The sequence below is a fragment of the Diadema antillarum genome, unplaced genomic scaffold, assembly GCF_040938485.1.
Source record: "Diadema antillarum isolate AM-2024a unplaced genomic scaffold, OU_Dant_1.0 seq00000389_RagTag, whole genome shotgun sequence".
Taxonomy (NCBI): domain Eukaryota; kingdom Metazoa; phylum Echinodermata; class Echinoidea; order Diadematoida; family Diadematidae; genus Diadema; species Diadema antillarum.
The window spans coordinates 532844-554698 of record NW_027271386.1 but is presented as its reverse complement, the minus strand read 5'-3'; the positions used below and the strand labels follow the sequence as shown (position 1 = coordinate 554698).

At 40.3% G+C, this 21855-nt stretch overlaps 2 protein-coding genes across 5 annotated transcripts; one reads left to right on the top strand and one right to left on the bottom strand.

Moving 5' to 3' along the window:
* Positions 1-2981: 2981 nt before the first annotated feature.
* On the bottom strand, positions 2982-6162 carry LOC139731938 (coiled-coil domain-containing protein 127-like). 2 transcript variants are annotated; one of them, XM_071642812.1, is made up of 3 exons: positions 5967-6162; positions 4785-4916; positions 2982-4010 (listed from the first exon to the last, which is right to left on the bottom strand). In XM_071642812.1, exons 2-3 carry the CDS (start codon positions 4909-4911, stop codon positions 3535-3537), a joined length of 603 nt encoding a protein of 200 aa, XP_071498913.1. In that variant the 5' UTR covers positions 4912-4916; positions 5967-6162; the 3' UTR covers positions 2982-3534. The 2 variants fall into 2 exon arrangements, with proteins under 2 accessions (XP_071498913.1, XP_071498914.1); XM_071642813.1 differs by having other exon boundaries at positions 4785-4912.
* A 416-nt stretch (positions 6163-6578) lies between these two features.
* LOC139731966 (BAG family molecular chaperone regulator 3-like) lies at positions 6579-21231 on the top strand. Of its 3 annotated transcripts, none has more exons than XM_071642839.1 (2): positions 6579-7041; positions 17556-21231. In XM_071642839.1, the coding sequence occupies exons 1-2, from the start codon at positions 6814-6816 to the stop codon at positions 18795-18797; spliced, it is 1470 nt and encodes a 489-aa protein (XP_071498940.1). In that variant the 5' UTR covers positions 6579-6813; the 3' UTR covers positions 18798-21231. The 3 variants fall into 3 exon arrangements, with proteins under 3 accessions (XP_071498940.1, XP_071498939.1, XP_071498941.1); XM_071642838.1 differs by having other exon boundaries at positions 17553-21231; XM_071642840.1 differs by lacking the exon at positions 6579-7041 and adding an exon at positions 16262-16375.
* The last annotated feature ends 624 nt before the right edge of the window (positions 21232-21855 follow it).

The following is a 21855-nucleotide window of genomic DNA, read 5'->3' as shown; positions in this document are numbered from 1 at the left end:
GCTGTTACCATGGCAACATACTTTTTGTCACTGTCAAGAAATGTGTCATGCTGACCTATATCCTAAGACAAACATTCAATATGAATTCCATGAGAATTGGAAGAACACTGATGAAGCAGTTTTGCCATGAAGCATTTTGCCCTATATTTTACCAATAACATGCCGTTACCATGGCAACGCACTTTTTGCCACTGCAGAAATATGTGTCTTGCACATTAACATATTCAGATGAACATCTGTACCTAATTTCATAAAAATTGATCAAAAACTGTGGGAGGAGTTCGCGACGCAAGATTTGTACCCATTTTTGCCCATAATATGCCGTTACCATGGCAACGTACTTTTGGGTACTGTCAAAAAATACGTCTTGCACATCTACAACCCAAGGCACACATCTGTGCCAAGTTTTATGGGAATCGGTTGAAAACTGAGAAAGTAGTTCGCGACGCAAGATTTGCAACGGACCGACCGCCCGACCGACCGCCCGACCGCCCAACCGACCGCCCGACCGTCCGCTGATTCCTATATACCCCCTTCAAACTTCGTTTGGCGGGGGTATAATAATTATTAGACTGAAAGAAAGGTTGAAATCATTTTTTTTTCATGTTTACCTCGCTTCGTGGGACAGATTAGCTTTATTTCTTTCAGTTACTACCACAATGATGAACATCTTCAGCACAATTATTAGACTTTTGTTTTCGCCATTTCATGACTTGATGTTTATTTCAATCACAGTTGTTTTTTTCTTTTTTTTTTTCAGGTTGACCTGAGGAGAGAGACGAGTTGATTTGCAATTTTGATTTTCATAATATGATTCATGATGATTGAATAATATTGATTATTGTGCATTCACTGCTTCTTTTCATTACAGGTTGCTGATCCTGACAGGTGCAGGATGAGACCCCCAGTCCAGACACTGGATGATGATGGCAAGGAAGAAGAAGAAGAGGAGGAGGAGGAAAAAGACGATACTCATTAAACTGTCACATTGTGTCTCATTGTCTCATTAATCTGTCACCTTGGAAAATGAAAGACGTCAAAGGATGTGCATAATTGTGCGCAGCACCCGTAACTATATGTAAATGTCCGTAAGCGGACATAAGTGTTGTGAAACGTTAACTTGCAGATAATGTCGGATACTTATGGTGGACGCAAACGGACAGGAGGTAACATTTTTTGCGGATGGTCTGCGTCCAAGCTACGGATAGTTACTTTCAGTTACGGATAGTTACACTCAGTTACAGTTACTTGCATATTCAAAGTATGCATCCGTGGAGTCCCTATGATGCGAAATGTTGAACATTTCAAAATTTCGCAAGCTTGGCGCCATTATTTTGCGTTTCTTCACGGATTCGTTATGGACAGTTAGTCTACATACGACCCTGCTGACACCTGTGTCCACTCATCCATATCTATCCGCGGCGGACATAACCAATCGTAAGGCACTGTGTAACTGGGGCTTCAGCAAGCATGACAAGGGTTGTCGTTGTTTGTTTGTTTGGTTTTGACATACTGAGTACCTGTGACGTTTGCTTTGACTTAAGGTACAGTTTACCACTGGGAGCAGTGATTTTAAATGTGTTCAAGTTATCACATTTGAAGCATAGGCCCTATGTGTAGGTCAGTTGTATCACAAAACATCCCACCACATAAAAAATTTGCGATAAATCCTAAAATATAAGGAGATATCATTATTTTTCTTGTTAAACCATAACTGTAGACGGTTTAATCTAGAAAATTTTTTATTATAACTATTGTTCACTTTTTGTATATTCAACAATATTTAGCATTGATTATACTGTAAATGTTTTACATTGGCTGTTTTTATACTTACTCACATTTTAGAACTATTTTGATGCACTAAAGGTGGGATTTTGTTTCATCTGCAAATAGTAAATAATGTCTTTAATACTGAATAATACATTCTGTGATCTCGTATGTTTTTAACACTGTTGAGGTAGTCTGGACACTGAAGTCTCTCCCAGTCCTAAAACTTAACTATTTTAAACTTTTGAAAACTGATGGTGATAATGCACCCCTCTCTTGTTTAGTACAGTGCACTCCCGTTATAACGAAATGCTCGGGACTGGCAGTTTTCTTTTGTTATAACGAAATTTCGTTATAACCGAACAAATACAATATAGCGAAAACAAGGAACCACATATATATATCATATTATGTTTGCTGAATACTCATCATAAACTGGAAAGGTATGTGAAATGTGATGGGATAACTGTATTACAATAATAAACGCAAGTTCCCCTCAGAAACTGTGCGTGACACAAGAAGCAAACACACAGTGGTGTGAAGCGTTCATCCATGCAGAGACGCTATAAATGCTTGTTCCGCTACGTATTTTCGAAAGCAATTCGCATTTCGTTATAACGGAGCACATTTCTTTTGTTTTTCTTTGTCTGTGGCGCTCGGAAAAGACTTTGTTATAACGGAAATTTCACTATAACCGTGTTCGTTATAAGCGAATTTTGTACCATAGACTTTAATGGTGATAATTTTGGGACCAGAAGATTTACTTTGTTATAACGAAATTTCGTTATAACCGTGTTCATTGTAACGGGAGTGCACTGTACCAATGATATAAATCTGGTAGTGAAAGCCCCAAGCAAGCAACTGGTAAATTATTGGCAAAGGGACAAGAGTGCTGTGTTGAGTAGACTTTGCTCTCTATCAATTTTGGGCAGGCAAACAGATTTGCAAAACTTGCATCAGCTCAGAAGGGAAATCCTGTACTTCCTACAGTGTGATATCAATCCAAAGATCAATTTAACTTCCTGTGCATGAAGCCTTGTTTTTACTTTTTGAAAATGTGACAAACTTTGATTTCTGAGTTTGAATGCACAACTATTCATTCACAAGTATGATTCTGTGTAAAACTGCAGCAAAATATAAAGAGAGAGGCATGCATAACACAATGCAATCCAAATCATCAAAATGGGGGGTGGGGGGGGGGGTTGGTGGGGAGCACACAGATAAAAATAGAAGAAGCACTGTAATTTCTTGCAGCAGAAATATGCCGCTTACAATTACTGTCCACATTCTGGTTCTAAAGTGACATTTTTCCCCCCTTTTCCGCCATTCTTAGCTTTGTCCAGACCTAGTGCTGTAGCTGGCACACTAATCACACCGTCTACTGCCATAAAATTTTGATAGAGAAAAGTTAATACCGGCTCATTGCATCTGCACTCTAATACTTGGGACATCAAGAGTACACTGGCAGTCTGGGCACTGTAACACACCAGCGGAGGCCCTTCTTTTTTTCTTTTTCTTGGAACCAGTATAGATTTGTCTGATTTCTGATCGAGTCAAAGTTTGATTGCACCTAGTACGTATTCACCAACGGACTTCTGCCACGAACCTTCAATAGGAAAGAAAGTAATTGCACCAGTCAGTGCTATCATATACTTTGGATGTGGTGATAGCATGGACAGTTGGGGCACCGCATAGGCAACACACCGTAGCAAGTCTTCTTCTGAGGAAGACGTTACGGTACCAGTCTGTCTCTCAGTCCTGGGTGGGTCATTTCGGTTCCGTCTGGTACTTTTTCACCTCCCTGAGAACCCTGTCCTGTGCCATGAGGCGGGTCTTGGTCCGCCACAGGTCCAGGTACACCCACATTAGGCACCCGTTCTCCTCCCTCGTCCTCCCGCAGTGCTTGTCCCTGGCCAGGATGTCCTCGAGGTCGCGGTAGAGGTGCAGGTCCTTCTCGTAACTGCGCGTGTAGGCAAAGTCGCGCAGGTCCCTCTCAACCTTCTCTCGCAGCTCCCGGCGGCGGATGGGACTGCAGAAAATGTCCTGCCGCTCGACCAGCATCTTCGAGATCCTGTCCAGGTCGCGATCGATCTGCTTCAGTTGACGGAGCTCGGTGCACTCGACATTGGTCACGTGACCCTGGAAGTTTTTCAGCTGCTTTTTCAAGTCCACCAATCGCATCCTCAGCGATTCAGTCTCATCTTCCTCGGTTCCTGTAGATGAAGGCCTGGTATATTTCCAGGCTGTAGTTAAGAGATTTGTGGGTGTCAGAACAATTCAACAAGAAAACAGGCTGCCCTATGAAAAGCATTTTTTAATCAAATACTTCCCGCATCTGTTTTCAATATCTGACTGCATTACAATGGTATGTTTTCAAAAGCACATCAACTTCTCTGTTTTTGTTTTTGTTTTCGGGGGGGTGGGGGAATAAAACAGGAAAGCAAATGTTCCCAGGCTTTACCATTCTCATAATCTATAAGACAAGTCATCAAAATTTGTTTCTCTAAGGAATGCAGAGTAGCTGCAACTTTACAGTCAAAGGTTTGTGTCACTCTTCCTTTTTACATTATATCTCTTCTGCAATTCTGTTGACATAAACATTTTAGAACAAAGATATATCTAGGTTTTTATCATAACGGTTAAGCACTTACAGGAATACCCGAACTTAGATTGCTGGTACATTATATAATGCAAGTTGTCTGATAAAGCTACATCTGTAGCCACAGATCACCACATTGTCTATTCAGTGCTTACAGAATCTTAAGGCCCACAAAATCTGTTGTTTGTTTTTTGTTCTTCCACTCAATATACAACAAATTTGAAGCTAGTAGCTAACAGACAACATTTGTACTGTCTTCTTCTATGTAGTTCTCTATAAACATGTTTCCTTGTTATGCATTACAATGTCAAATGCTTTCTGGTGATCTGTCCTGATGAAATGGACTTCATGTCGCAAGGTCAAAGTATAAACTATTACCGGTAGTAATACTTCATTAATTTTTCAGGCTTTTACTTACCCAGGAAGATGGGGATAACATACGGGACTCCGTAAGGGAGGACATAATCCATAACGATCCGACTCAGCTTGGCCTTCCAGGTCTCGGGGGGATCAGGTGGGATGTTGAGGTCGTTCATGACATTCATCCTGGCTGTGCAGGGCTGACAAGGACAGAAAAATGTCCGTTTCAGTCAAGAATGATTGTATTTGCAATGAAATTAGAAAAGTGGTTGCAGCCATGGAAACAGTTTAGCAGGGATGCCAAGTTAAAAGAAAAATTATGAGTGAGATTTTCATGACTCGGCATCTTGGCACGCGTATGTGCGCATGAGTGAGGGTGTGAGAGGGGTTTTCCCCCCTGGGTGGTCTCCCACGGTAGGGAGCTTTATCAATTTTTAGCTCTTAATGGTGCGATCAGGTACATTCTTAAGTGACTATTTTTTACTTATTTTGAAAGAAAAAAGGGAAATATACCTTCAATTGTAACTATCACTGTAATCTTTTGAGCTATGCTTATTATTATAGACCCAAGTTGCAGACTTTGCCCGATGCATGAGAAAAATGGGTGCCATGCGTGAGATCGTGAGATGGCCCCTAAAATGCTCGAGTCTCAAGCAGAATGCGTGAGACTTGGTAGCTCTGGTTTATACTTGTGGTAGGCCCTAGATCAAAATTCTAAAGTGAGATTTTGAAAATATTTGAAAGGTTAATTAGACTTTCATTCAATAGAGTCTTGTGAAGTTGTGCCACTGTTGGTGATGACATAATTTAACCTCATCTAGAATTTAGTCACTGATAGATATCTTTATATTTACAAGTACGAAATACAACTCAAAACTTATGTATTTCACGAGTGTGACTAGAAATAAACAAATGGCCTACTATAGAACCATCATCTAGCATTCATAGTATGATACACCCTCATACCTTGGTACAGTCATCCATAGAACTAGAAGTGCCTCAGAGTCATATACCCTGGTACATTAAAATTCTGTGCCAAAATTATAGAGACAGGTATCAGTATCGATGCTTATTTCATAGTCACTTTTTGCTTTTGAGCATGGAGACATCCTCCAACCAACTTTGTCATAGAGTATCTAACGTTAGTGTCGTAGTGATTTTTATCAAAACTACTGCATGCCATGGAATACAATCTGCTACTGCAGGATGTAAAATGTGAGGATTTCTAAGCACATCATACCTGCTGTTTTTGGCACGTCACAAAAACTGGATGCACGGCACAGATCGCTCTCACGTATACTCTGACTCGAACAATTCAGCCAGCGGCATCATCAGCCCACTCAGTACTCTCCCTCCCGGCGGCGGCTCCCACAGAGTTTCGCCGCATACCATTCGTACCTTCACGTCATGCAGGTGTACAGCGTTCAGACAACTGATGATGAAGCTCACGACTCGACTGCGACACACAGGTAATCAACACACGCTACATGCACACACGACTGAGTATCACTTCCGTATTAGCGAGGGAGGATGATAATGAATGAGGGTTACTTTTTTATGTCTGTACTTATCCATGATTGGTCTAGAGTAATAAAAGGCAGCCACATGAACCAATCATATAGTGTCTTTGTAAATAGAGGTTATTCGTCGAGATGTGTTTGACTGCTTCAAGTCTCTTTTACATATTCGTGCATGTAAACAAAAATATTGAATGATCACATCCGAATAAAGTGCAAAAAACTGTTTACCAAGATGAAATAATATTATCATGTCGAAAACAAAACATAGATTAAAAGTGATACATTTGCCGATAAAAGAACTTTCATCGTGGATAGGTTGCATTTGGCGGTCTGGTGATAAATTTGCAAGCTTTTTTAAAAGACTACGTCATAGCCCAAATCATCATCATATAGCATACGCACTGTACATGTATGTACTAAGCTATTCGGGAGGCTTCTAGAAGCAAAGACAGTACCAGAAGGTACGGGAAACTGGAGTTGAAACGGTCCCATAGCAACATAAAGGAACGGGTCGCAGGGTAATATGCCAGATCATAAGCCGGATATATCATTGGAAGAGAGTATATAATGGATCATCAGGATGGTTCGAGCCAAAAACCACCGAAAATTCGACCAGTTACACTAGACGACCCTCTTCCTCCGAATTGGGAAATGTTGATCGATCCTGGAACCAAGTGGCCGTTCTTCGTGAACCACGCTGCCCGGTCCACAACATGGGACGATCCCAGAGATGCCGAAACAGCAGCTGAATTTCAGCATGAACAGTATCAACCAGCGAGTGCCCGAAATATGCAGGTTAGTATCTGATGTGATGGACCGATTTTCAGATCTCGATCAGTCTGTTTTCTCTCAAGAAGATTTATTTCATAATCACAATAGAACCTGCTGCCGGTGCTGGAGTTTCATAGACTCAAGTCAGGACTCGGTGTCATGTCACTAAATTAATCTTAATTGGGTAGGGTTAAAATTTATTCGGACGTGCGACTAGCATAGCCGAGTTGATCAGCTGATCTCACGAGTCTCAGATCCATCAAACCTTTTAGTAAAAATGCTTCTGTTCAAAGCTTTGGTTTACCTCGGCGCTTTCAAAAGTGGGACTGGAAGGAAGAAGGTCAGTTTTCATCGGCATGTTATTCCATTGCTGGTTTGTTTGTCTGTGTGCAAAAATAACTCAAAAAGTTGTGGATGGATATGGATGAAACTTGCAGAAAAAATTGATGACACAACGTCAATGAACAGATGATTTAATTTTGGTAGTGATCCGGGAATTTTTTATGAAGGATTTTAAAATCTTTTTGCATTTAGGGTCAATGAACTTCGGTTGGGAGTTCAAGCTGCCCGCAGAGCTACATGTACCGAGTCTCACGCATTGTGAGTGAGACTCAAGCATTAGGGTCTGTCTCACGATCTCACGCATGACACCCATTTTTCTCACGCATTGGGAGCATAGCTTGAAGGATTAAAGTGAGAGTTGCAATTGAAGGCATATTTCCCTTCTGTCTTTCAAAATAAGTAAAAAATAGTCACTAAAGTATGCACCGGCTTGCACCATTAAGAGCTAAAAATTGAAAAAGCTCCCTACCGTGGGAGGGCGGACACCCCCTCCCTACCCTCCCCTCGCTCAGTCGCTTCGCTCCCTCGCTCACGCACATAGCTGCACGCGCTCAGAGATGCTGAGTCATGAAAATCTCACTCATAAATATTTTTTTAGCTTCGCATCTATGTGCCCGTATTTGAGGTTTGCATTTACCGGTAAGTCCTGTAAAAGTGGATATTTTCTTGTGACTATATATTTCACGTTTGGCCTGGTGAGAAGAGTTTTGTGTGTTTATAATTCAGCAGAATGAAAACATTAACTACTGGAACAAATGGCTTGCAAAAATATCTGAGTGCTTTTATTTTTGCGCTAGTTTCTGATGGATTGTGCGAAATGTGCGAAAATTTCAATTTTTACAGTATATTCAGATTCTCTAAACATAAGCGTGTGTTCTGCTCGGACGAGGTGCTGCGCAGCTGGAAGATAACGTAAACAAAAGGCTTTGAAGTTCTATAGCAGTCGGAAAACGGACAATTTTCAGCTTGTAATGTACGGATGGAAACGAGCTGCTTGGCAGAGGTCTGAGCTCTCAGAATGCTTTTTGGAAATTCATTTTTTTTTTTTCAATTTAAAGAGTTGCAGATAGGTTCTGTCGAGAATAGAATCAAATTAAAAACTTTGAAAGACACACTTGAAATGTGAAGGAATAACATCAGTCAATAGTCACACGAGTCAAACGGGGCTGATGAATAACATTTCTGAATAGACTAGGCAGAGGTCTATTTTGTCTGAATCTAGAAACTTTTACCTGTGTATGAAATCCTCATAATCCATACTCATGGTAGAAAGAATTTCTTTTTGCTGTAACGTATAGTTCGTAGATTTTTGGGGTCTCGAAACTGTTCGACTTTGTTGTTGCTCGAACCTGTCTTTCAAGAGCTGATGTCATGCTCCATGCTGTATGGGAGGTTCTGCTGGCACTAATAAAAATGTGCATTCATATCCATTTTAAGATGTCTCAAAATTCCATAAAACCAAATTCCACCAACAAGACAGGAAATATTCGGGAACTTTTTTTTACTCTGTAATTAATTTTTATTAGGAGGCATTGATGACGACGTCAACTTTATTCATGTTGTTGCTCAAAATATTTTGCTCTTTGCGAGCTTCTACAATATGTAATTCGTCATTGTGGCATTTATACCGGTAATCTGAAACTGAAGTTAGCCATCTAATGCTCCAGTGAAAAGGGTATGGAAGCCTTAAAGTAACTGGGACCTAAAAACTCAGTACAAAATTACAAATGATTAGGTCTAGAGCCTATGGCAAGTTGAAAGAAGTACACTCGTAGCCCCTCTACAGAAATTAATGCAGTTTTAGAGCATGCATGAACTTGTATGTGTGTGTCTGTGTGTCTGTACAGTGTACATTTACATAATCGTAATATGCTTGTTCTCCTGTGAGCTTTAGGAACATTTCCCACCTATCTTCATGCAACTTGCCACAATTATTTGAACATTAATTGTTACAAAATGTAGCTCTTGGTTTTGAAGCACATACCCGGTAATTCCATCATATTTATGAAAAATTACAGATGAGTAGATTATGGTTAGCTTCAGTTTTAGATTGCGCACAACAGCAGCATACACCATGGAGCTTGCGAAGAGTGAGTTGTTAGAATTTAAATTTATTAACTACATATTTGTCATATTTACACGTACATATGATTATAATTAATTCAACTCAAGTAGCAGAGCTCTGGACACAGTGGTTGGCACAATGGTTTATTGGAAGGAATTTTAAAATATTGAGTCTGTAGTTAAGTGTGATCATTCCTTGTATACCCAGAGGAAAAAAACAAAACAAAACAAACCCATATTATTGATCACCTCCCTCAATTGGGTTTGTGTCAAAGGTACAAGTACGCTGGAAGGTCTGTATGTATGGCCGCTAGAATTTGTATAAAATTATTCTGTGCTGGTACAATGTTCATCAAGTGGACCCTCTGATAATATGTGTTTTCCTTCTCTGGTTGTTGGGGAGGGGGTGAGGAGAGCAGCGAATTGCTAGGAAGCCCTGAAAGATAATAATAGAATTATAATGATAAAAACATATGTGAATACAACATGTATAAAGTGTTGACCTTTATCAACTTACATACTCCCCAAATGCTGTTATGGTTATTCTTTGATTTATCATAACAATCTTTGGATCTTGACAGTTCTATTTAATCAAGAAAATGGAAAGATGGCAGAGTCTACCGAGTTGGGGTTCATTTTAAATAACCAGATGATTGTTAAATTTGCTATTACAGAGGACACTTAAGAACAAGTGATTCTAACATTCACACTGTAATAGGATGCCTGCAAACTAGAAATTGGGGTTCTACAATATAAATATGATACTGTGTAGTCCTTTTGACTTCATACTGTATTAACTCATTGTGCTTCACTGTTGGATTTAAACAGCTCCCTGATTGCTTGGCCCAAATGTTGGCAGCTCATTTGTGAGGGAAAGGTACAGAGATTTGGACTCAGCAGATGATAGGCTGATTCACAGAATTAGATGAAACAAGGGGCAGGGGCACTCTAATGTTGACCAAGGTTGTTTGAAATCTTTGATACAGTGAGACAGTCCACTCTTTAAGCAATTTGTTACTAGCCAAAAGGGACATGAATGGCTTAGTGTGCATGTGTTTAAAGGGATGGTATGATATTGGTGGAGGTGAGGATTGGGCTTTTAATTTTTTACGAGATATCAAGAAAACATTTGTGAAATAGTACAGAGCATACCATTCTATGAGGAATTCAGAGTTTATTTGATGAAAATTGGTTTTGGAATGGCTGAGATGTATACAATGTATATCCGAACAAAAGTAAAACAAAGCAATCGTAATAAAAGGTGGGTCCCACTTTTTATTAGAATTGCACTGTTTTGGGTATCTCCACCATTTCAAAACCAATTTTCGTCAAATACTGTACTTTAATTTGTAAACGTTTCCTCTTGGAATTACGTGCTCTTTCATATTTCACGAGAGGTTTCTCGTTATCTCACCCCAAAATGTTAGAAACCTGAAGTTAGGTCTCAACCGAAACTTAACGATCCCTTTAAGAAGCACATTGTAGGAAATGTTCAGGGACAAGTGCCCCTCCCACCTGTTTCACTACGTATACTCATTGATGCACCTCTGCACTGTTTTTCTTTTAATGTAAACTGTGAGAGGAAAGAAGCAGAGGGTGACCTTACGAGGACGGTGTCTTGTGATTCATAGGCCTGAAGACGCCGTAGAATTAAGTTTTGATGAGTATAGAGTACACGAAGAGTTTGATAGCAAAATGGGATCAGTGCCATTTTTGAACATTTTAAGTATTCAAGACCATCATGAGATAAAGCAAAATAAAACATTTCCAGTGATACCTGACTGGTATTAACATTACAAGGAGTATTCTTTTAAGTTATTATTCGAAATATGTCATAGTTTCTTATCATTTTCTTTGTTTTTGCAGCAGTTTCAATCGCAAATATCTCAACTAAACAACAATGGAGTTAAAGGGATCGTACAGTTTTGGTTGAGACCTAGTTTTAGGTTTCTAACATTTTTTTGTGAGATAATGAGAAACATCTTATGAAATATGAAAGAGCATGTAACTCTATGAGGAATTTAACTTTTATTTGATGAAAATTGGTTTTGAAATGGCTGAGATATCCAAAAAAGAGCAATGGTAATAAAGAGTGGGGCCCACACTTTATTACGATCGCTTTGTTTTATTTTGTTTTTGGATGTTTCAGTCATTCCAAACCTGATTTTCATCAAATAAACTTTCAATTCCTCTTAAAATGGTATGCTCTGTACTATATCATAAGTGTTTTCTTGGTATCTCGCAAAAAGTTAAAAGCCCAATTCCCACCTCCACCAATACTGTACTATCCCTTTAACCCGTTTTGCGGTCTAACTCTGCATATTTATTGAGCACAATCCAACCATAGGGTTGTACAGTAGCTTCATGATCCAACATCAGACTTGTATTGAACATGGTGCAAAACGGGAGCAAGTTGCACATTAACACAAAAATTTTACATTCTGCAGTTTATAATAAGACTGAGATACATGATAAACTGATTTGAGGATTGGGAGTGGGCCAGATTAAGAATAACCTGATACTCTCAAAATTCAATGCAGGTTCATGTTTAACAAAGGTTGGTTCTATCACATAGAAAGCTGTGCAGAGGCTACACTTGTAGCTTAATGCAATATAGAAATAACAGATAATGCGAACCAGATCAAATTTGAAAAATTCACTTTATAAATTTGTTTGTACTCTCACTGACTTTCGTCCCTGATAACTATCGCATTTTGTTGATTGATAATTACAGTGCAGCATTTGAATGCAGCTTGGCCAGTTGTTTTGTGATGGATGTACAAAATACACTGTACAACTGTATGTGATTTTATGCATTTTTGATACCAGAAACAGTCCAGATGGTACAGTTTTACATTGTTAATTTATGATTGATACTGACTTCTGCAGAAACAGTTGAGCGAGTTAATTATGGAAACATTGTACACATCACTGTACAGTAAAGTGCAATGCACAAATACTTTGTACAAGAAAATGTAGGTTGCTGAGACAGTACATGTATGTAAAATATTATTAATACACAGTAGAGATGATAGGGAATGACTTACATTGTACATACACCATACTGTGTACAATGTATGCAGTTATACATTGTACATGCACTGAAAAGTACAAAAAAGCAGCATTTTAAAATTATTTTTTAAACTCAATTAAAGAGGAAAAAATATAGCAAGCAATCTCTAGACCGTTAAACAGAACTTTGTTTGTTACTTTTGCACCAAGAGTGAACTACCATGTACATGTACTATGTAGTACAAAATTGAGCAAGATTGGCATTATTAATTGGTTCATTATTGCAATCGCCAAAACTATTGTGCTACTTTAATGCATTGTACAAATGTACATGTACAATGCTTTTGGTAAGTAGTCATCATCTGCGTTTACTGTATGTTGCACTTGAGTGTTCATGTGCGAGATTGATAACGAAAGAAAATTCAATGTGATTGTATAATATTGAAATCCTTCCAATGCCCTCTTCTCTGTTGGTTTTGTGATGTGCACAACACACCTATTGTGTACCAGATTCTTTCATGGGTGAATAGTGCAATGTTCAGGACTTTGCACGAACTTGTATTGTACAGTGTACTGTAGGTCCTCTCTGGATCACACATGTACAGTGTACAATGTATCCAAGAAAGAATTTTCACGGTGTGATATGGCCGACCAATGGCACAGAGGCCTCCCAACATGCATGCATGCCTTCAGAGAGCGACGTGGGACTGCCTCTTTCCATGTCGTCGCCTCATCACCAACTGACCCCTAGTCATTGGTACTAGACTCAACATGCAGCATGTATAGTTTGTTGAAGGTTTCACTGACTGCATGTGACACTTTATGATGTCAGGCTGGTGATTCCCGAAGAGCTCCCTCATGGGCAAGTTTCCTGCCAGTGTACAATGTACAATGTAATACCTCCTGGACTGCAGAAGCCACAAATGGCCAGTATACATGTAGCATCATACAAACTTGTTAGGAAATGATTTATTTTTAATCATTATTTCATTTTGCTTCAAACTATTGTATTTTCTATGCTGAAGAAATGTCCAACATTTTCAAGTGTATTGGGTTAACAGAAATTGTGAGTTTGCAATGAAAAGCATGCAGTTTTCCCATTTAATAAAAATGGCTTGGGTAATTGAATGAGATTCTTGAAAATACAATGTGAATGAACAGTGTCTTATCTGTTATAGAAGTTGAAGTGTGATTTGAACCAGCTTTCCCTTCCCATTGTAGCTTGTTGGGGAGAAAATAAACTTTAAACAACAGTCAGACATTTAATACATGTACGGTACCCCCCATACATGTGTACATAGATGTACATGTACAAAGAGACAGAACAGCAAGGAAGACAAGTCACATGGTCCCATTGGCTGTTATAATGGTGTCACACAAAGTAAAATTTGTAGCACTGTCATTCCAAAATGAAAAATTAACACGCTCACCACTACAAAAGATATTTCTCCCCCAAAACCCATGTGGGCATTTGGGTTTGTGGCCCATACAGTATAAAAAAGGCAAGTGCCCTCTCATTTTCTCTGTTGGCTGTGACTTTCATTCCCAGGGGAACTGGCGATAACATTGGTTTGGTACCAAAATTGTTGCATCCTTCAACACTCTAAATTATTGATAACTTTTGGCAGGCCTTGCAAAGTTCTGGTTTGTAGTAATGAGACTTTAAAGTCAATATTAAACTTTAAAATCACCTGTAGGTACGTTCAACTCGGCACTTTTAAGTTGAATTTCGATCAGCTACAAATTGTACAGTGTATGTCAATGAAAATTAAAACCCCAATTTACATTCATACATGTAGCCCTATTATGTGTGTTAGTCCTCTATTACACACAGAAGTAACACAGTTGAATCTTGCCTTTGTCGATTCATTTTCCCCGTCCCATTAGGATTGACTTGCGTGGATGTTAACTGTGGACAAATTACGATTGTATGCTTGGGACCCCAATTTGAAATTCAACAAAGTGACTGCTGTTTGTTTACATTCAGGAATGCCTGATCTCATGAGACTAATCCTCTGCGTCACCTTCGCAGACATCCTTGGCAGAGCCGACCCTGACATTTAAAGCCCAGATTCGAGCCCCTTCCCGCAACGAAGCGTAGTCCCACCCCTTTCTCCTCGCGTCGGAAAATTGATTCTCCCATCCGGGCTTCCTGTTTGCTACTAAATTTAGCCCAATGGAAGCACGGCCTGCTGGTCACATGAGTGGCGTTAGTGATCCCACGCTCCTATGGGACCATCCTGTTGTGTTTTTGAAGCGGAGTGACAGGAAGGGAAGGAGCTGCACGTACATGTTCACGAACACTGCCCTCATCTTTCGTGTAGTCTCCTGAACAGCCCCTTTAACCTTCACCCACATGATCCAATCATTGCCTTCAACTACATGTACAGCATGATGTTGTGGTCATTTGAAGTAAAAACTAGAGAGTCTTGGTAAAATAAGGTGTGATTCTTCACAAAAATTACCATACAGTTGTATGTGCGACAGTCTACAAATATTTGTACTATACAACTGTATGAACAATGGGACAGTGAACCAGCTGTTCAAGGTTTCAATACTCATGTTGATAGTTACAATGTATTTCCACCGGGGTTTCATTTAAAGTTGCCTTGATATTCACTTTTTGCTAGAATGACAATTGCCATGGTAACAACTAGAATTCATCTTCCTGATTGGCTGTTGCTACAAGAAGTTGCTGTTCTAGCGAGAAATGCTATTCTATTCTAACATCGCTTATTACAAAATGGAGGCATGGCTTCTATGGGCATTACCTTTTCACTGTACAGTACAATACACTGCACCTCTTGCCCATATTCCTGCTTACAGAAAAGGGAAGAAATTTATTATTTTTCTAAGCAGGTGTTCTGTCAGCCCAAATCATTCACATTGCATTCCTGCCTTGGCTGCATAATGAATTGTTATCCATGCATGACCAGGTCTGGCATTGGTTTAAGAACTTGATTGTATGGTTTGGTCGCCACGGTTACTCTTCAGTGAAGAATGAATACCTGTGTTCATGCAGCCAAACCTGCTGCATTGGCTGCTTTAAATACCTCAGTCCTTCCCATTACAACTGGGCAAGCATCCAAGATTGTGGTTTAAAGCCCCTCCGAAATGAATTCACGTTCTGCACCTGTGTGCATGTAGTGGGGTGGGAAGAGACACCTCCCTGGTGCATGCAAGCATGCATGCATGCATGCCTGTGTTTAACACCCTGTAATAAATGTATCGCCACACGACGGAACGGAGGACCCACCCCTTCTCCGTCCTCTACATGATGATGGCAGTGTTCACCTGCCAGAAGATGTACAGACCAACTGTTCACATATGTTTTGAGAGTACAGTGTACTATACATTGGGTTGTGATGCGAGACATTCTGAGGCACCGCACAGTCTTCATGTTCACCCAAGTCATACAATGTCTGTAGATCGTACATTACTGTGTAGATATGTCATACATTGATGTTCCTTTGATATCAGCAGTCTATATAAATGAGGAATATAATGTATTAAAATTTTTAATAAAACTCAGCTACAAATGGTGTAAGTAGAAAATATTCCAAAAAGTTCTCCAGGAATAAAGTCTCAACATGCACATTGCTCCTGTGTAGTACTTTCAGATTCATGAAAATTATAGTTGTACAGCCTTCAGATCCTATGGCAAACTTTGCCCGATAGTTCATGTTACAAATTGTAGCTCAGAAAACTGGTCTGAGATGCAGAGACTAGGCCGAGAATGTTTGGCAGGAATTAACGCGATTAGTCTGCTCCCCCTGTGCTTATTAAGAGGTGGCGTCCTCGGGCGCTGCGTCAGTCTGTGAGTTGGCTCTCCTCGACAACGTTGGATTCGATTCAGTTTTGTAGCGCAGCTCCGTGATACGTAGGAACGGAACAGGCATCCTAAATGCGGATTATAGGGACTTCAGCGCGGCAGTTTACGGTGTGTATTGAACCCGCTTTGCGCATGAACCAGTGTTATTTACAGTTGTAGCCCCTTTGCAAAAGTTCTAAGATAGTGCATGGTATGCCTTTGTGAAATATATTACAAGCAGCTTGTTTAATGAATCGGAACTGTGCAAATATTTCATTGTTGTTACAATGTCATATTTGACATTGTGCCTATCTATTCATCCACTTGTAGAAAGGTTCAATGTATTATTTGTTTCAAATGGCCTGAAAACTGAGAATTGCTACAGGTACTTCTTCAAACATTCAAGAATTCAATAGATGACAAACATATGATCTGTGTTGTCAGAAAATGGTTAATTTGAATATCAGGTATCCGTGGAGCTTTGTTGTGAGGAAGACTTGTGCACATCAAACTTAGTGCCTTTGGGTTTGTAATAGGCGTAAACATACTCTCTTTCCTTCAGCTTTGTTTACATGCACCCCCCCCCCCCCCTTGCCACTTACACCAGAACCTACAATGAAATATGGAGTTTTGGTCAGATATTACACGAGTATAAATGTGTTATTACTCAGGATGGGTAGGAAATCTTTGTTTGTTTGCAAATACATTTTTGATTTTGCAAATCAGATTTTACTTTACATGTATGAGTCTATTATCTCAGATTGGATGTTTGTATATTTTTTAATAGGATAAAACACTCTTTTGTTTTTCAAATGTTCTGCCTAACCAGAATGACCAGGCTGCCAACTTCTTAGTATCACTCTGTGTACATGTATGTGTTGATCTCTTTCTAAATATATGTAGAAATATTTTTAGTGTGTATCTGTTTGTTTGTTTGTTTGTTTGTTCCTGTGTATGACATCTCCTCATGGTCTGTGAGTGGTGAGAGTACAATTGTACTGTGTGAAACAAGCTGTTTTGTTGTTCATTATTTTCATGTCCTGATGACAGTGATGTCTTTTGCCATCGAACGAATTTATACAGGGAAATTTAATGTTTCCATGGGGCATTGCAAAGAAATTGTTTTTCTCTCACTGTCTGAATGAACATGTAGGCAAGGGTTAAAAACAGGCAAGCGTCAACATGTTGATTGTACTTGCCATGTGTGAACAGATAGCAGGTTTGTGGTAGCACCCTACGCTGTTGATGATGATGTTATCGATACTGTCAATATTGATGCAAATTTTCTGTTTTGTCTTTGTTACAGCAGCCAGTGAATGACAGCTCATTTGGCACGATGCACATCCCTGCTGCCCACCTGTCTCAGGCCCCTACCAGCCAGCAAGACTATTTCTGGCAGCATCGCCCGGTCCAGATCGAGCATGGGGGCAATGGCAGCCCCAAGAATCACCACAGGGAATTCCCCATCGTCGACGGCAAGTTTGTCAACCAGAGCATGGTGAGTCCGCAGAGCGGCCGTCGGATCGGCTCGACGATGCAGCGGCCGGTCACCATGCACAGTCCGAGGCAGAGTCGGCGAGTCCCGATACAGCAGACGGGAAGTGTCCTGCAGCGGGGCGGAGCAGTCAGGTCTAACAACGCTCGCCCAGCCCCCCAGAGCAATGGTAGACCAAATGGGGGTCAGGGATACTCCATCCCGGTTCAGGTGCATGGGTCACCCTCGGGGCGCAGCAGCCACGATCCAACAAGGGGTATGACTGCATCCATGAGGAACTTTAATGGACACCAGAAGCCGATTTCAATACCGATCCAGGTGCTGCGTAGTGGCGAGTCTCCTGTTGGGTCTTCTTACAGCAATGACTTCCCGCATGTAGCCCCGCCAGTGCCGCCCTACCCCCACGAGAGTCTCATCAGCCAGAAGGCTTCTCAGATAAATCCATCAGCTCATTCACCGTCCCGTGTCCAGCAGGGCTCACCTGGCACTCCACGCCAACTGCCCAACGTCATGGTGTCCGGAGATCTCCCCCAGTTTGCAGAGGACAGCAGCAGTGATGCCCCGCAGAGCCAGCGTCCCTCGCAAGGTGCAGCCCAGACGCGGAATCACTGGGGTCCCACACGGCATGGCCAGTCTCCGCCAAGGACTAGGCCAGCGACGCCGCAGAAATCACCAAAGCCAACCCCTTCAAAGTCTGCAGCTCCCGAGCCAACCTCTCCAAAGTCGGCAGCTCCTGAGCACCAGCAACCTCCCAAGGGCGAGGGCGAGCGCGAAGGCGAAACTGCTCCACAGCAGCCGCACCTCAAGGAAATACAGGAAATATCTGACGTCATGGTCAGGATTGCCGAACTGGGCAGCCAGGTGGACAGTTTTGAGGGAACCCGTTCAGACAAACAGTACCTGCAGCTGGAGGAGCTCCTGACACGTCAGGTGCTCAGGCTGGATAATATCGAGGCTCACGGCGATCCTGCCGTGCGGACTGAGCGCAAGAAGGCCGTGCACAAAGCGCAGGGCTATCTTGATATACTTGAAAGGAAAGGCAGTCAGAGGAGCTAGTCACAGTGGGACTTCATCTTCATCATGTTTGTGCATATTCAATTCTAGCAGAGCGAATGTAAATATGTATATTTTGTAGAGTGGCTAAATGGATGAGGTGTTCAAAAAAAATGTAATGCTAAAACAGAAAGTCTGATCAATATTTTTAAGTGAAATCATATGCAAAGCAGTTTATGGCAACTAGAAAGAGACTTTAAGAAATCCGCTGCATGATTGTTTGTGATAGAGACACGGTAGAGTGTGCAGTCATTTTGCATGTGAAACATTCTTTTCCATTTCTGAAATTTGTTTTTGACATAAAGCCAAGAAGCAAAAAAGAATGGGTTACAGGGAAACCCTTAACCCATGGAATCTCTAATTGTTGAGCAACACAGCTGACTAAAAGTTGCTCCATGTTTTGAAAAAGTGTCTTTGGCATTGGAATCACTTTCAGAAGAAAATTATGAGTCTTCTAAAGCTGTAACCAACACTAATACCAACGTCAGTCTTAAGTCTATTTATGTTGATTCAAACCAGCTGTCATTGAATTGCCTACTCTGTTCGATGGTGTTCTTTAATATGAGGACATGGCACTGTGTGAAATCATTGAAGGGGTGTGTCAACACGTACAGTTCAGAGTCACGTCCCTGCGACGATGTTGTTTAACAATCAGTCGAGTTCCAAAATGTGCCAACACCTATAGTGTATCGCTTTGAGTTTTGAATTGGGATACTGCAATGCTGTCTTTCTGGTTTATATTCACACTGCATGATGGACAAGTTGGAGACATGGTGCACTGTAAGATTTTGTTAAAGGACTATAAAAGTTGAATTGGCGGTGTTATGGGAGATACAGTGTATCGCAGACATTCAAGCTTAAAAGATATCACCTAAAGTACTTGAGGGTAAAAATGTTCCTCAGACAATGTCTGACTGGTAATACCTATTGGCTCTTCACTATAGGGAGCTTCAGCCTGTAACTATGAATAAGTGCATTATATTCACCAATAATGGAAATCAAAGGAGTAAATATAATTTATTGTATTCTAAAGAAGTTTTACTTTTGTACTTGTGATGGCTCAAAAGATCTCCAAAATATATAAAAATGTATTACATATGCAATAGCATTATGGATTATAAAATTATTGAGAGACAAATCATTATATTGTATGCAAATTACATTGATGTGAGCTACAGGTACACGTACAGTAGTAAAGTGAAACATCATTGTGGCAGTATTAAAACTGAGATTGTTTACTGGTATGTTCTAACAGTGTATTTCAGTAGTGAATATATGGATTGTGGTGGTTTAATAGGTTGTTTGTCAAGTCACTGCCCAGATACTGTGTTTTGATAGTGTTGGTTAGCTGGTCGCCTGCTTGGCAGAAACGCAGGGCACAAACCCATATACTGGCACATTAACAAAGTTTAGCCTCATGTGATTTGAAGTTTGAAAAACATATCATTTTGATATAGGTACTGTATAATGGAGAATTGAAACACCTGTGAAGGTACAAATTGTAGCTAGGAATTGACTTCTGTATGGAACAGTATAATGACGAGTACAGCTAAGTACTCTGTAGCTACATTGTTGCAGTGAAGCAATTCAGCCAGTGTTTGTTCAGATTAGCGTTGAAAGTGCAAAAAACCGTGCAATGTGCTGTTGTTTTGGTTTATAAAGCATGTGCAGGCAAACGTCGCCCTTTAAAAGGTCAGTGAGTTCTTGATAAAGATTCTGATGTGAATGTCTTGAAAAGCCATCTGTGCAAGATTGCAGTATAAACTCATGATGTACGATTTTGGATTGTTGTATTTAGGTTGATGTTATTTTTTTTTTCATTCAGCTCTATTTTAAATGCGCAACAATCAAAATGGTGCACAGAAGTTTCAGTCCTTTGCAAATAGTTTTAATTCATTGTGCTGTTAAAGATACAATCATATATTGGGATACAGCTTTGTCCTGCTATGAAGCCGTCCTTGTTATGTCTTTGTAATGAGTGATGTGAGAAAAACATGGTTTGCTTCCAGTTAATGTAAGTTAAAGATTGAAAGAAAATGGTAAAACATTGGTTATCCACATGTTATGGTTGATATTTTGTGTTTGACTAATTCTGTTGGCCCCAAATGTTGAGGTCTGAATTTATTTAGTACATATTGGTATATTTCTTTTCTCTCTGTATATGATGAGAGATGATTACCTGGTATATAGCAGCATTGAACTAAGACCCTGGGGCCTGTCTTATAAAGACTTGTGATAGAAATCAATCACAAGTTTTGTGTGTGCTGCAATGCAAGTTGCGATTGATTTGGGGACTTGTGATCGATTTGAAGGCTTTATAAGACGGGGCCCTGAACTGCCAATGTTAGGCTAGCAAAGTTTAGGGATGAGTGCTAACAGTTGACTTCCACTGGACCTGTTTTTTTAGCGAGACGGTCATAATTGCCCCAGACGCTTCAAAGCAAGCCTCGCTGATTGCGCGTGGTGATGACTTGTAGTGTCGTGTGCTCCCTTGCACGAGTTCATGAGTAATGAAGAGTTAGGAGAGAATGCTTGTCCAAACAAAGTGAATGTATTCAATTAACAGCTTGAAAGCTACACTGTGAAATGTTTTGACTGGCACTTGTGAGGACAAGATAATTGCCTCTGACTTTTGGGGATGTTTTGTAAACACTCATTATCATCAAGTATGCAAGTACACTATCCTGTATAAAATCCTGTCAAAACAAATACAGTCGACTTCTCGCTCAGTTTGTGTTTTTCGCAAGTATTACTTGGGCCTATGCATACACATGTAGTAAAGTAAAGCCTGCAACAGTTCTTTATTTAGAAATCTAACAATCAGTGTATCGTTGATAAAGCAGTTTATTATTGTCATTTGTATGGCTCATTCGACAATCTAGCCAAACTTCCAAGAGAAGGGGTGTGAAAGAGAATTGACAATGCACAAGGCGGGCGACAGAAATAGAAGAGCTGTGCGCTCTCATTTGCCAAGTTAAGCAGGAATAGACGGCGTCTGACCTGTGAATGACGAGGCTTTGCGGTGGCTACTGCTTCTCCATTCAGTCTCACTGATATTTTG